This window comes from Solanum lycopersicum, chromosome 1, assembly GCF_036512215.1.
Source record: "Solanum lycopersicum chromosome 1, SLM_r2.1".
NCBI lineage: Eukaryota > Viridiplantae > Streptophyta > Magnoliopsida > Solanales > Solanaceae > Solanum > Solanum lycopersicum.
The window spans coordinates 93931857-93946901 of NC_090800.1; the positions used below are offsets into that span (position 1 = coordinate 93931857).

At 28.8% G+C, this 15045-nt stretch overlaps 2 protein-coding genes across 2 annotated transcripts; one reads left to right on the top strand and one right to left on the bottom strand.

The window, feature by feature from the left end:
- The first annotated feature begins 1776 nt into the window (after window positions 1-1776).
- LOC101267168 (probable BOI-related E3 ubiquitin-protein ligase 3) lies at window positions 1777-3491 on the top strand. Its single transcript, XM_004230997.5, has 2 exons — window positions 1777-2734; window positions 2824-3491. Exons 1-2 carry the CDS (start codon window positions 2483-2485, stop codon window positions 3301-3303), a joined length of 732 nt encoding a protein of 243 aa, XP_004231045.1. The 5' UTR covers window positions 1777-2482; the 3' UTR covers window positions 3304-3491.
- A 5712-nt stretch (window positions 3492-9203) lies between these two features.
- Window positions 9204-13132, bottom strand: LOC101267456 (chloroplast protein FOR GROWTH AND FERTILITY 1). Its single transcript, XM_004230998.5, has 2 exons — window positions 12388-13132; window positions 9204-10226 (listed from the first exon to the last, which is right to left on the bottom strand). Exons 1-2 carry the CDS (start codon window positions 12676-12678, stop codon window positions 9384-9386), a joined length of 1134 nt encoding a protein of 377 aa, XP_004231046.1. The 5' UTR covers window positions 12679-13132; the 3' UTR covers window positions 9204-9383.
- Window positions 13133-15045: the final 1913 nt, after the last annotated feature.

Below are 15045 nucleotides of genomic sequence, written 5' to 3' on the forward strand. Positions count from 1 at the left end.
ATTATACATATTTACCTAAAAAAATAATTCATTAAATTATAACATTTTCTATTTGAGATTGATTTGTATAATTTAAAAACATATCGTATTATGTCATATTATATGTGGTTAACTTAACTATACGTATACGTAGACTAGACAGTGGTGACTTATTACCTCTAAAAATGAAGCATCACCTTTAGGCCTCCAAATTTAAAAGCTCCATTTTCTAATAATAATAAAATTATTATAAGGCTTCTTTAACAATATAATAATATTATATCTTTTAATTTTTTAAAAACTTTTTTTAAGTTCATTTTGAGATATTAGAGAATGTATTTTTTATAATATTTAAATTAAATTTTTACGTACTATATTTAAGATCACAAAATTTTAAAAAAATTAATATTATATATCTTTAATTTAAAAACATAAAAAAATAAAGTACCTTAATAAAAAGAAAAATATAACTTTACATCTTAGAAATTCTAAAATTAAAAAATAGATTTCGATTTATTTTTTAATTTAGGATACAAATGGGCTTGAGCCGCCATTGATAATATATGTATATAAGAACATGCACAATTTCCCTATGCATTTTAATGAGTTGTCCCAATTTAAGCCTAAGGTGTATTCTTTTCACCGTCTATAATTTTAAATGTTTAGCATTTGACTAAAGGACAAACATGCATATCGAAATTGTTACGTAGTTTAATATTAGAATAGAGTTAATCTACTCTGATGACAAATTTCGAAACTTTATATATTTAGAGTGAAGTTAATCTACTTGATAAGAAGTATTGAAATTTTAGTCAGAAATGTTGTGCTAAATAACAAAATAATAGCGACATGTAACAAAATATGGTTTCATCATCAATTATGTCTAATTCCAGTACTTGCTGCCAAATTATGGGAAAACAAAATTTCAACTTCCAACTAAAAGTCATCACATTTAGCACTTTAAAAAAAAATTGAATCTTTCCTATAACAACGAAAATATTGTATTAAAAAAGATGATGATAAGATAAATAATAAAATTCTTCCCTCACTTGTTAACAAATTCAAATTAGAAATGTTAATATTAAAAATCATCTTCTATTTAAATCGTTCTTAAATGATTCATATCTTAATTAATCGAGATATTATATACTTAATGATGTAGGTATGCGCAGTAGCCTTGGTTAGCAGCCATAGGTGACGGGCCCTTATGGACCATGGCCACTGTTTTGATAGTTAATTAGGAGACGAATTATTCGACGTAATATGATATTTAATTTATAATTAAAAATATGATAACTAAAGTTATATGAAAATTTTTATATTATTTTATGCATATTAGAATATAAAATAACTAATACATAGATAAATAATTGTCGAAGGACTCTAAAGTGTCAACCGAGTAATTATACATGTAAAATTTGATTTTTGTAATTACTTACAAATTTTTATTTTCTTACAAATTTTTTATTTCATTTTTACACTTTAAAATATGAAAATAACACGAGAGATATTTTTGTAGAGTTCATTTTTTTAGGGGGGTAATACGGAAGGTCCAAAATTAACTTATATTCTAAATGGCTAATCAGCATTATTAAGTACATAACTTCTGAATCTAAATATTAATTTACTTAATTAAACACTGTGGACTATAAGGAGGCATGAATCACCATTATGACTTATATGCATGAAATATTTAATCCAAATCACAACAATTACAACACGCGTTAGTTTTAATGCAATTGAGATTAGCTATATGAATTCTATTTATATTTAAATTCCAGTGCTGATTTTTTTTTCAATATAAAGATTAGAAAAAGTATTTAAGGAAAAGTGCATAATTAACTTATTAATTAAGTTAGAAGAAAAATTGTTTTGAATTCCACTCCAATACGTTGGTGTGAATTCCTTAAATTTGGATTTTATCACTTCCTTGAAGATTTGTAGGTATTAACTTCCTAACAAATCACTAATTAATTTACCAGAAAAAAAGGTGTGAAAATAAAGTAACTTCTTGATAAGATTATTACTTTTAAAATTCATCTATTCCAGTCAATTATCAATCTAATTTGGTTTAGTATTAATATCAATTAACACAAATCACAAATTGTCTAAACGAGCTTTGATTAGATTTGCACGAAATATAATAATGGACAAATTCAGATGTAACTCATAGGTAGAATTAATTGTACAAATATTTGGGTCCTTTTAGTTTTAATCCCTCACATTACACCAAAAATATATATATTTTTTTTTTAAAAAGAAGTTTTATTAATTTTGATAAAAGCAAAAAGACAAATGTTTGATTCGGTGTGGTAATTGTAGAGAGTGAAGTCACAAAATGTGCATGTGTACGTACTCTTTAAATGCCAATTTTTTTCACAAAGAAAGAGAGAGAATCCTTTCACTGCCCCTTTTTCAGGTTTTCTGTTTCTTTCAATAAAAACACAAATAAACACTTCTTCTCAACCCAACCATTTTTCTTCTCTTCTCTTGCTTTGTTCATATGGCTATTCAAGCGCAATTGTATACGGATAATCTTGGCTTCTCGTTAGGTAGTTCAATGGAGAATGCTTGTGGATTTAATCAATTTTGTTTTGCTACTCAGCAACAACAACAGCAACAGAGTTTTAACCAGAAATTCATGAATCAGAATTTGATGAATAACAACATGACTGAATCAATGCCTTTTTCACAGTTTCTAATCACTCAGATGGAGAAACAGAGGATTGAAATCGATCACTTCATCAACTCACAGGTGTGCGATTTTACAAATTTCATCCTTTTTTGTTTTTTTTTGACTTGTCATATTCGATTTATTGATTGATTGGTTTTTGGTGAAAACAGAATGAGAAATTGAGATGGATTTTAAACGAGCAGAAAAAGCAACAACTAGGATTGATTTGGAGAAAATACGAATCGAGACTTGAGTTTTTGCTGAAACACAAGGATGAAGAAATCGTTAAAGCAGGGAGCAGGACAAAAGAGCTAGAAGAATACTTGAAAAAAATGGAGATGGAGAATGAAGCATGGCAGAGAATCGCGAATGAAAACGAAGCTATTGTCATGTCATTAAACAACACAATCGAACAACTAAGAGAAAGTGGGTATTGTTTGTCCACCAATGGAGAAGATGCAGAATCTTGCTGTGATGTTCATGATGAAGATGAACAAAAGATGATTTGCAAAAGCTGCAATTCTCGATCTTCGTGCATGATTTGCTTACCCTGTAGACATCTTTCTTCATGCAAAACTTGTGATTCTCTTCTCCGTCAATGCCCTGTCTGTGGAATACCTAAGAAAGCTGCCATTGAAGCCATGTTTTGACCCCCCCCAAAAAAAAAAAGCAAAAACTTTGGTAAATGGGTAGTTAAATTTATTAATTTCTTTTATGTTTTTCTTTTTAACTCTTTTTTTTTTTTTTTATGAAATCCCCTGCTGATGAAATGATGAATAGTTTACCAGTGTTTAGTGTACAGTGAAACAATGAGTATCTTTTTTTACTCTTTTTTGAAGACTTCACTTTTTTACCTTTTCTGGTGGGATTTTAATTCTTTAGATGTTGCAGTGATTTGATTATTTATATCTCACTCAAAATAGCAATTGTTTTTTCTCAGTATATAATAAGTTACAACTGTGACAGGGAAAAAAAAAATTTAGATAGCATTATGTCGTCAGAATTTCAGTATGGCTCCTCCTGTTTTCGTGATCTCGAAATTTTTACTCTTTATAAACATGATTAATTTTAAATTTGTATAATAATACGAAATGATTTTTCACAATTCTAAGGTGACCCAAAATAAATTTTAGTTTTGCATTCAACTTTTATTTGATACGCCAAGGCATTTTTAACACGATTCTTTTTCGTTGTTGGATGACAAATCAATTTAGGTTACAAAATTTCTTTTAGGTCGGTCATAAGTAATTGTTATTGTTTTAGAATTGTAAACTGTTCTTTTTTTAAACTCTTAATAAAATTACATTATTTATAGAAGTAATTAATATTAAGTTGATTATATCTTATAAATTGATAAAATAATCATATTCTTAAAAACAATACTCTTTAGAATTGTAATTATTATTATTTTAAGAAATGGTAAAAAGAGTTACCTCTGTATAGAATCTAACCTAAGTTATACTATATTTGGTTGATCTTATCTCACATAACACTTTACATTATTAATAATATAAGAACTTTCACCCACTTAAAAATAATTAATTATTTTTATAGCTTTAGTTTGATAATTATAATTTGTAGCTACATGTTATATGGAAGAAAGACACGAGCAAGTTTGGGAAAGAGAGGAGAGAGGGAGAAAAGAGTGGAGTGAAAGATGAATTGTATATGTATATTGGTTAGATAACTGTATATTATACATATGAATTATATATGGCAAGAGAGATTGGGAGAGAGAGGAGAGAGGCGAGCGGTAGAGGGCAGAGAGCGGGAGAGATGAATTGTATATATATAATTAAATTTACTTGTATATTATACATATGCATTCATATATATGACAAGCGAGATTGAGAGAGGGAGGAGAGAGGCGAGCGAGAGGTGAATTGTATATGTATATAGGTTAAATAATTGTATATTATATATATGTATTTGTATATCCTGACGAATTATACATATACATTATAAACACTCAAAGTCAGCCCATGTAATTAATGTATAATAATGTTAGTTGCGAGTGGTAATTCAAACCCATCAATGACCACCTAAAGTTGACACTAATTTTCAGTTAAACACCACAACTGAGCTTTGTTCATTTTAGACACCTCTTATCATGCCCCGTTGTGTCAATTTGACACTTTTTGCTGAGATGACATAGTAATTATGATACACTCACTGGACGAGCGTGAGAGCCTCATTTTACAATTTTTTTTCTTCTTCTTCCCCAATTTTTGAATACCATTTTCCAAGCCTAAACTTTTTCCATGGTTAAATAAATTTAACGATGCCACAAACAAAAATTAAATTCTAGCATCCAGAAATTTTAAGCTCGATACTTCTACTTATTTAATTGTTCTTCTTCCTCCTCAAAATAATTTGAGAAAAATAATTACAAATTTAAGAAGAAGAAAAACAAACTCACAAGAAATTATATTTTCAATTATTAAAATCAACATTCATAACAAATAATTTTAGCGTTCTAATCAATTTTTATATATTCTCTCATCATAATCACAAAAAAAAATAATCTAGATTGAGACTCCATATTTATATACTAAAGCAATAATTTTTTATTTGCATTGATCCAGAAATTCAATCGTAAAGGAAAAAAAATTCAAAAAAGGTAAAACAAATGCATTACCATATTCACCAAATCAAACATTCGAATATCAATATATACTAAAAAAACGTTTTTATCTCACGACATTCACAAAGTGACAAAAACAAATAAAAATATCTTTTTATTTAGGCAAATTTGGGTGGGGGAGGGTCAGGGGTGATGGTGGGTGAAGAAGACAATCTTGGTGAGAGAGAGGGGTTGAGGTTTGAGGTAGGGGTGGAATAATGGAGCAGACAATTTGGGGTGGAGGTGTTGGAATAATTTTTTTAAAAATTAAAAGTGGTTAATTTTTTTTAAATAATATTTAGTTAAATAATGCTACATGTCAATTAGTGATTGGTAGTTTTTTTCCTACTAAAAAAACACCTTACAAATTTGACAAATTATCAAAAAAGTGTTTAAATGAGTTAAACATGATATGATGTGTTTAAAATGAACAAATCTTAGTTAAGGGGTATAAGTGAAAATTGCTATCAACTTTAGGTGATCCTCGATGGGTTAGCTCTTATAGCAAATTATAGTTATAACGAGTAATTAAATAAGTATGAATTTGTTTAGCTGTGTAATTTTTCCATGATTAATCAAAGTTTATGATTTTTCCTTTTATGTGTGATTAGTATGTGTAAATTATGAGAAAATTTATATATTATTTTATATAAATAATAAAAATAAAAAATAAACCAACTAAAATTGCTTTATTAATTGTTACACTATTAATATGCATGATTAATTCCTAATTTATTAAGTAATATTTTTTTAATAGTAATATATATCCATAGTTCTTATCACCTATTCAATAAACCCTTTAATGCTACTAAAGCAATGGCGTGAAGAAATGGAGGAAAATATGATATCGTTGGTTTTGAAAACTGGAAAATCTCATTAAATGATTGTTGGTTTAGTTTTATCACGCTGCGTTACCTTTACACACAAAAAAAATTATTTATTGTAGTGAATAATATGCGACTTTACCTATATTATGAAGATAAATTTATTAAAATATATAAATATTTAATTCAAATAAAATTATAAAAATGAAAATATAACCTTTAAGTGCCAAAGAAAACTATAACAACAACATAGCAAGTAATAAGTGTGTGAACTTGTTAGAAAAATTAGTGATTCGGTTTGTAACTATTCTTGTCCAGATTCGTCGAATCGATAGAAAAGATATGGGCAGTCAAAATAATAGTAGATTAGAGTAGTAGTAGTTGGGTCGATTTTGTGTGCATTACGTGTTGTACAGTACGCAGTGTACGGATAGAGAGCAGACTCAAATTGGGCTTCCAAAAAAGTAGGCCTTTCTTGAGGGCACGTAATTTATGAAATAAATGTAGAGTAAATCACATAAATATGTTATATTTAAAAAATAGTTATCACTTATATCAATATAATTTTTATAACTAAATATAATTATTTTTTTGAAATAAAAAAAAATTGTTGCTTACTTTTCTCGATCCTTTAGCCTCTTAATCTTTTTCTTTTCTTTTTATCTTTCTTTCTATATCATTATCATTTTCGTATTCTTATTTTCTTTTCTTTTCTTAAAAAATTCTTCTTCTTCTTTTAATTTTTATTTAATTAACAAATCAATTTTTCATATTTCATCAAGTGCATGTCACTATTTTTATACAAAAAAAAAGATGTAAAGAGGAACAAAAAAATTGTAAAAATTGTATAAAATTACATTTTAAAGCAGAAACTTCAAATCATTAAAATTACAGAAGTAAGATTTCACCATTGATAGTCATTATAAAGCTTCAAATTTTTAATTCATTATTTGCATTTTACAAATTTGTGATAAATTTAAATAGTTAATTCTACAAATAATTGAAAATGTCGTTTGGCGTTCATATCTTAATTTTAAGAGGGTTTGGTCAAGTTTATAATTGATTGTAGGAGAAATATTAGATTGAGATGAATTAAATATAACATTAAAGAGTCTCGCAAATGTATTAAAATCGAATTAGATGATATAATTTTAATGCAGATTTAATTCATTTTGAAGTTCTTTTGATATATTTGTTACTATTGGATCTTGTTTAATTCATTACTGATATAACTTATCAATTTATAGATCATTGTCATGTCTTTCGTTAATTACATTTTCCATTCGTTCTTAATTCTCTTTTCTAATTCAACTTTAAATACTATGTAATACAAATTTAATGTAAATTTAATTCATTTCACATTTTTATTTATTTGTTTGTTACTATTGGACACTTGTTTAATTCATTGTTGATAACATGTTTAATTTACTCTACAAATCATTGTCTTTCAGTCATTTGCTACGTTTTTCATTCATTTTTAATTCTCTCTTCTTATTCAAATTTAACACAGTGTAATATAAATTTAATTAATTTTGTATTTTTTATTTATTTGTTCCTATTGGATACTTGTTTAATTCATTATTGGTATAACTTTAATTCACTTTATAAATCATTGTCTAATATTTCATTTGTTGCATTTTCTTTTCATACTTAATTTTCTCTTCTACCTCGACTTTAATATTTGTGTAAAATATTTTTAAAATACAAATTTAATGCGTTTTGCAATTAATTGATTGATTTGTTACAATTGGTTACTTGTTTAATTCATTATTGATACAAGTTTTATTCGGGTTACGTGCATATCAAAGAATGTTCTTTTGTTTTCTACATTCTGTATTCATATTAAATTCTCTTCTAATAATCCAACTTTAATATATTTGTATACATTTTTAATTCAGGTTTAATTCATTTTGCAGTTTCTTATGTCTCTTCATTTGTTACGATTATACTGATTCTCTTCTAATAATTCAACTTTAATATGTTTGTAATATATTTTTAATTTAAATTAATTAATTTTGCAGTTTCTTATGTCTCTTCATTTGTTACGATTATACTAGTTTTCTTCTAATAATTCAACTTTAATATATTCGACGAAAAAAGGAAAAAAGAGCAATAGTAAGAGGAGACAAAGCAACAATAAAAAAACAAGAAAAAAAAGACAACGGAAAAAAAGTAGGAAGAATGAAAGAAAGAAAGGGAGGGAAAAAATAGAGCGAGTGAGACAGAGAAAAAGAAAGAAAAAAAAAAGGGATTGAAACATAAAAGAAGAAAGAAAGAGTGAGATAGAAAAAAGGAAAGAAATTACTATAAATGGTAATAAATGAAAAGTATCGCTAAAATCAGTAATTATTTATTAAAATGTATAAATTTATGTAATTTTTTCATAAATATATTAGAGTACTATATTTAAAATTAAGTGGAACTAACAAGAGATAAAAAAGAAATTATATTTTTAAATAAGTATCATATAAAAAATGTGACATTCTTTTTGACATTAAAAAAGAAATGGTGCCACAAAAAGAAAATAGTGCCACATTGGACGGATGGAATGCTTGATTTATGCTGATTCGATGAACATCACAACAACTTTTTTGATTAAGTTTATATTTTACTAAATAAATTTTATTAATAATGTTTTGAAGCTTTATATTTAGCTATTACTTCATAGGTTCCAAATAAGTGTTATAAAAAATTATTTCTTTCACCCCTTCCATAAGAGGGAGGGAATCGATGGAAGATTCCCCAATTCTTGTTGTCTTGAATGATTGTTATAGGAATTTTGAAAATACGTTTTTATTATCAATGGTTAACGATGGTTTTGCTAGCTAGATCAACGAATCTCTATCTCTCTAGATCGCCTGATATAAAAGTTCTTCGTACCCGCTGGCCATTAGAAGCTAGAGAACCTAAAATACTGACCAAAGAAATCTATTTCCCTCTAAGAATAAAATGATTGTCAATTCAAGATAAAGAAAAAGCCTTTGCTTGTCTCAAAAAAATATTTTAGTAACACTTAAATATTTCTATTTTTTTTTTCTACGATAAAGTTTGCTAACCTGACAATTATGAAAAAAATATTGACTTTGCAATAAAAAACCACAAATTTTCATGTTAAACTCGATATCTTTACTGAAACAAGTGGCAGATAATACTACTATATAAAATCAAATGTTACAGTCCACCAATATACTACAAGCTCTCTCTTGAATCAAAACATATATCCTCTCATCAAAATGACATCCCCTAACACGGAACGTAAACTATTTTAATCGCCGGATCAGACCTAATATAGGCTAAAACCAAAAAACTGACTGACGATAATAGCAATTCCTAAGCCAATTGCTATCAGCGAAGAAGCCCAAGTGAGCTTCTCTGTTATTCTAGGAACTCTATCTTTCAGTGCCTGACTACACGAGCCAATAAAGACGGTATAGCTTCCCATTGCAATAACAGTACCAACCAAGAACATACCCAAGAAGGCGGCGCCAGCCACGCGAGAAGGCAAAGCAAGTGCAGGCAAGATCATCATCAGTGCATCCGGTTGCAGCCCATGGACAATGCCAGTAGCAAAAGTTGCAAACCCTATCTTTTTCTTCTTCCCAATGACAGGGGTGTCAATGCCTTCGTACACACTAACATCACAGTCACCATTTTCAAGGGCAACACACGGTGTAGCAACTTCAGATGCTTCCTTGATTCCCATTGCTCCGATGACAAGAAGAGTGAATCCAACTACTCTTGTCCCCCATGTACGAATAACTTCAATGTGGAGTCTGTCCTTTAAGAGAAGAAACAACAGCCCAAAAATCAACTGTCCAGCATCATGGCCACAGCCCCAGAGGGCTCCTACTGCCGCACTCTCCATTGGTGTACGGCCTATTGACAGAGGAGCCAAAGCAGCAAGATGGTCCGGACCTGAAAGGGTGTGAAGGCAACCAGCAAAGAAACCAGCCCATGCACTTGTTAGTAGTTCATTACGTACAAGTTGAGTCCCCACTGCTGCTGCAGCTGGACCCCCTGTCTTAGCTGCAGTTTGGAAACTAGCAAAAGCAGGTGAAACAATGACTGGGTGGAGGAGCATAACAAGCATGGCTGAGAGTAAGACTACTGTACTAGTCGAAACCACCTGAAAGGAACCAAAGTTATCAGAAACCATATTGAGGAACATAGCATAAGTGCCTTCTCTTGATAAATGAAAATTTAATGCATACTGTAATGCCACAGATTTTTCTTCTTCTTCTGATAATGCATGTCCAAAAAAGATGAACATTAAGAGAGCAGAAGGCCTATTTCAAAACAAAAAGCTCAGGGTTGCTGAAAATGAAAGATTTCCACGTAAAAAATTGGAAACTTCAAAATTAAAAGATTCCAAATAGGTCCACGGTGATGGTCACAGCACTAGCTAATCTATTAACACATACAGCTGGTTGAATCCTTAATTCTCTTGAATTTGAGATTGTTTTTCTTTCAATTTCTAAGTTAAGTTCAATTTCTGAAGATATGAACATTGTATGAGATTTTACAAGGCTACAAAAAAAAAGGTGAGTTACTTCCTTAACAGAATTCGATTTATACAGAATTCCAACTATAGCAGAAATGGTTTAGTTGGTACTTGGTACTTCCCGAACTTCTTTGTGATTCCAAAGTAATAAAAATGAAAGAACTCTACACTAGTTGTTCTTATTTAATATCGTGAATTGCACTTTTACTTGCACTTGGAAGGGACATTTAGGACAACTTGTTCATTATAGATGTCAATCATCATTAGAAAGAGTTACCCTCCTGCTTCATCAGATAATGATTTAGTATGGCTGCCTTCAATTTTAAAAACAATATACCTCTACATCTATAGGATTGTTGGTTTCAATATTTCTAGAATCTAGGGTAGTCTCCATATTAAATTTCTAAAGAAGAAATAGGAGAAAGCCGAAAGGATACTGCACCAGATGATTCAAGCACAAAATGCAAATCATACTAGTATTAGAGCAATAAGTCATTTTGGTTTCTAGTGTAAGTACACGTCATCCATCACCTAAAAAGACTTCAACTAACATACTCACTTGAAACACTGCCCTAAAACCGTCCTCTCCATAATAAGCGAAGTTATTAGTAGTCCTACAGAGTGTAGCATTCGAATGGAAAAACCAAAGTTGAGGTCTGCATTGGCTCTAGGCTAGTCCTTATACCTGCCAATCCTAAGCATCAAATGAACAAAACAAGATTGGCAACTGCAATTCTTGTATTATTCCTACCCTGTTTCGATAATATTCTTTTATTGGCTGTCTTAAGAATGAGCAGTTGGTAGTTGCTGATTCGCACTGCAAGCTGTGTTGCTGAAGGACAGATTCACTTATCAGAGTAGCATTATTAGTCCTTGTGGCTTCATCCTATGTAGAGTAATAATTCCTTTACCTAAATCCCCTGCTAGCCCATCTGTCCATCCACTATAGCTCTACACTTCTACTTTTCTCCTTATAACTACGTGGTTACTCCCTTCAACAATACTACATCCAGTTATAAGAATGTGAGAGGTGTAACATGAAAAATCAAAACCACATTTTACATATAAAGATCACAAATGACAAACCTGCCTAAGTGAACCAATACTGGCACTGACTGGCTATGACTTACTAGCACAACTTTTATAAGATCATCAGAATTAAGTTTTAACTAGCTTTGTTTCCTCCGAGTGAACTACATTTCAAATTATCTAGTCCTTTTTATCACACTTTCAACACCAAAAGTTAAAGATATTGTGCAAGAAGATAAAGGCCGCAACTTCCATATTGAATTTTTTTTGTTTGATAATGGTACTGATAGGTTAAGAAAAAGGTAAAGGTAGGCTTAGTACTTGGCATTGATGTCAAATGTCATACTCATTCGCTCCATAAAGCAAGCACAAATATTATCACATTAGCAAATTCAAGAAACTGGAATTCTGTGCATTAATCATTACTCAGATATAATCCTAGCAAATACAAGTAGCACGTATGAACCAGATACTAACATTATGCATACTAACCTGATCAATGGACCTCCCGTGCAATTCACCATATTTAATAGTAGCATAACACATATTATATCATCAAACACATCTACATCTAGATTGGTTCTATACACGAACAAATATACCCTGAAATCTCAACTGCCGAAAAAAAGCAAACAATTTACACCAGCAGCTCAATTTTATCCAATATGCATTGCACAAATTTCTTATTGAAAACAAGATTAAACCCGCTTCAAACAAAAACGTGTCCGAAACTATAAAGTGATTCAAAAGCAAATACCTTGCGTTGTTGAGATAGAATTTCAGCAACCCAATTGAGCAAATGGGGCTTCGAACCCGACCCATCTTGCAAATGCTTAGATTCCGACGAATTACCCGCATGCCCATCACCAAATCTGGAAGATGCGATCGACCCAGAAGATGAAAACTGGTGAATACACTTGCAGGAAAGCGAATTGGGTCTACGAGGTTCGACATGGAGAAGGGAGGAGAAGTGGAGTTTAGGGAGACGAGGAAAGGTCTTTAGATGGAGTTTAGAGGGAGGTGAGTTGGTATAGATAAGCCTCTCCATTTGAGTAAATTGTGCAGTTTTTCCTCCAAATAAGTATGACCTATCTATCTTCTCAATTTGTCGGTTTGTTTCTTAGTTTGGATTATTATCCCTGAAAGAGATTTTCAGATTTATGCATCACAGAAGACAAGAGGTTGAAGAAGCTAAAGTATTTGGAGTAGTTGATGACGTTTTTCCTTTTTCATCCATTCTTTAATCATGGTATGATTAGCATGTAATTTTTGGGTTAAGCGCCTAATGCAATTTTTTATAATCTAATACACCCTCTGTTTTTTACGTGGTAACTCTCTCGATATATACTCAAATTGATTTGTATTATAAATTAAATATATATTTTTTATCCATTTAAAACTAAAACACACAAATATCAATCGAGATCAAATTAAAAAACAAATATTAACACTCTTACTCACTATAAAAATTGTTTTATTTTTAAACACTAATGAAGTGATTCAGGAAAATGATATGAAAAAGTCTATGAAGTACTAAAAGTCATAAAGATACAAATTATGCACTTGCACCATCACTTAGGAGAAAAGTAATTAGAAGAATGAGTCAAAAGTCCCATTTAGGTGAGTAGTTTTTTTTTTCTTTAAAATAAAAATAAAATAATATTCAATATTTATATTAAAATATAAATTAAATTTAAAATTTTATATTATACAGTTTATTTATATAGATGATATTTTAAATATTATTTTTTATTATTAAAATTTATTTATTTATCGATAAAAAAATCTCAAATATTTTCATGAAAAACAACTCATATGGACTGACTTAAAATGTGGTTGGGTGATGGAACTGATACCTAACTAGGTTGACTGATTAATGATTATTTTGATAAGAGATTAGTGAGAGGTGTGGCTTCTTTCTCACCACAATTATAACAAATTAAAAGAATCACTTTTTTTTTAAAAATTATTTTAACAAATTAACCAAAGCACAATGGACTCCACACATGGTCTCGTATTTTTAGTGGATTTATAAGGAAGGATCGTGGATTATCATAACAAATGCGTTTTGTATCAATTTGTCTAGATATATATATATGTCTTTTTTTACTGTAATAAATATATTTGATTATACATTTGTATCAATATGTATATTAAGTATATTTATTTGGAATTATTAATTTGTATTAATGTATTCAAAAAGATATATTCTTTGTTTTTTAAAAAATCATAATAAAAATATAGTTAATGTTTGTATAAACCGTCACTCTGTTTCCGGAAAGGATGTATTTTACTATTGATTTACTCTAATTTTTTGCTAATAGATTTAATTTAAGCAAATAACCACCTAATTGCTAACAGACGTCACCTTTCACGAAAAGATGACACCTTTTCGAATTCCTTATTTTTAGCAACTTCTAACTTATCATTAACTATTAATTTTATTTTTTTTGTAAAAATCAGACAAAATGGCCTGAATTATGAAAAAAATAAATTGATGAATATCTTTCATGATTAATAAATTTAAATATATTTTTAATTAATTTATTAAAATAAATAAATAAAAAAGACAGATGTTTTTATATAAAAAATTCAAATGACTTCTTTTTAGCTAATTTTTAATCTCCATGTTATCTAATTTTTTAATCAATGAAAGCACCTTAAAAAAATGACATCTTTTTAAGCCAAAGGAAAAATATATAACTACTCTGGTATATATATATATATATATATAAAGGGATATACCTATAATTATCGAATCTATACGATATGGAAATCGAATAATTTAACAAATTAATATGACATAAATTTTTAGTTGTATAGCTGATTGTAAGTTTTCTATTTGATGTATTCCCATGTAATAATTGTTAAAGAAAAAAAAAGGAAAATTTCATATATGACAAACGGATGTTATGAAATTACATTTAATGGGTATAGTTTACATGATTACATTCCATGGGTATAGTTTAGTTTATTAGGTGACTCTAAATTTGTATAAAACGTTTTTTAGATTAAATTTATACAAAACAATTATTTTTCAATAAATGGTAACAGTAGCACAAAAGATGATAACAATGAATTCACATAATCCCATGATTTAATCAAAACATTCAAAATCAAATATTTCCCCCAAAAAAGAATTCTAAGGCTATAGAAAGACAATAACAGTTCAAAATCAACTATTTTTTTTAGATAAATCTATGAAACACACACATAGATATATTTATATATAAATTGATTATATTATATTTATATATAAATTGATTATATTGTATATATTTGCGAAATTGTATATAATTTTTATACAATATTTGTGTGTGATTGATTTTGTGTTTTAAACTGTATATGACCATCATATATTCTTTTAATTTTTCTTGGGTAATCTGTTTGTATACAATATTTTATTATGTTCCTA

What these genes read in the sequence shown, in the direction of transcription:
- LOC101267168 (XM_004230997.5), top strand. Translation starts at nt 2,483, where the DNA reads ATGGCTATTCAAGCGCAATTGTATACGGATAATCTTGGCTTCTCGTTA. An exon ending in ATCACTTCATCAACTCACAG is followed by an intron (nt 2,735 to 2,823) that starts GTGTGCGATTTT and finishes TGGTGAAAACAG; the next exon opens with AATGAGAAATTGAGATGGAT.
- LOC101267456 (XM_004230998.5), bottom strand. Translation starts at nt 12,678, where the DNA reads ATGGAGAGGCTTATCTATACCAACTCACCTCCCTCTAAACTCCATCTA. An exon ending in TTCTATCTCAACAACGCAAG is followed by an intron (nt 10,227 to 12,387) that starts GTATTTGCTTTT and finishes GGTTCCTTTCAG; the next exon opens with GTGGTTTCGACTAGTACAGT.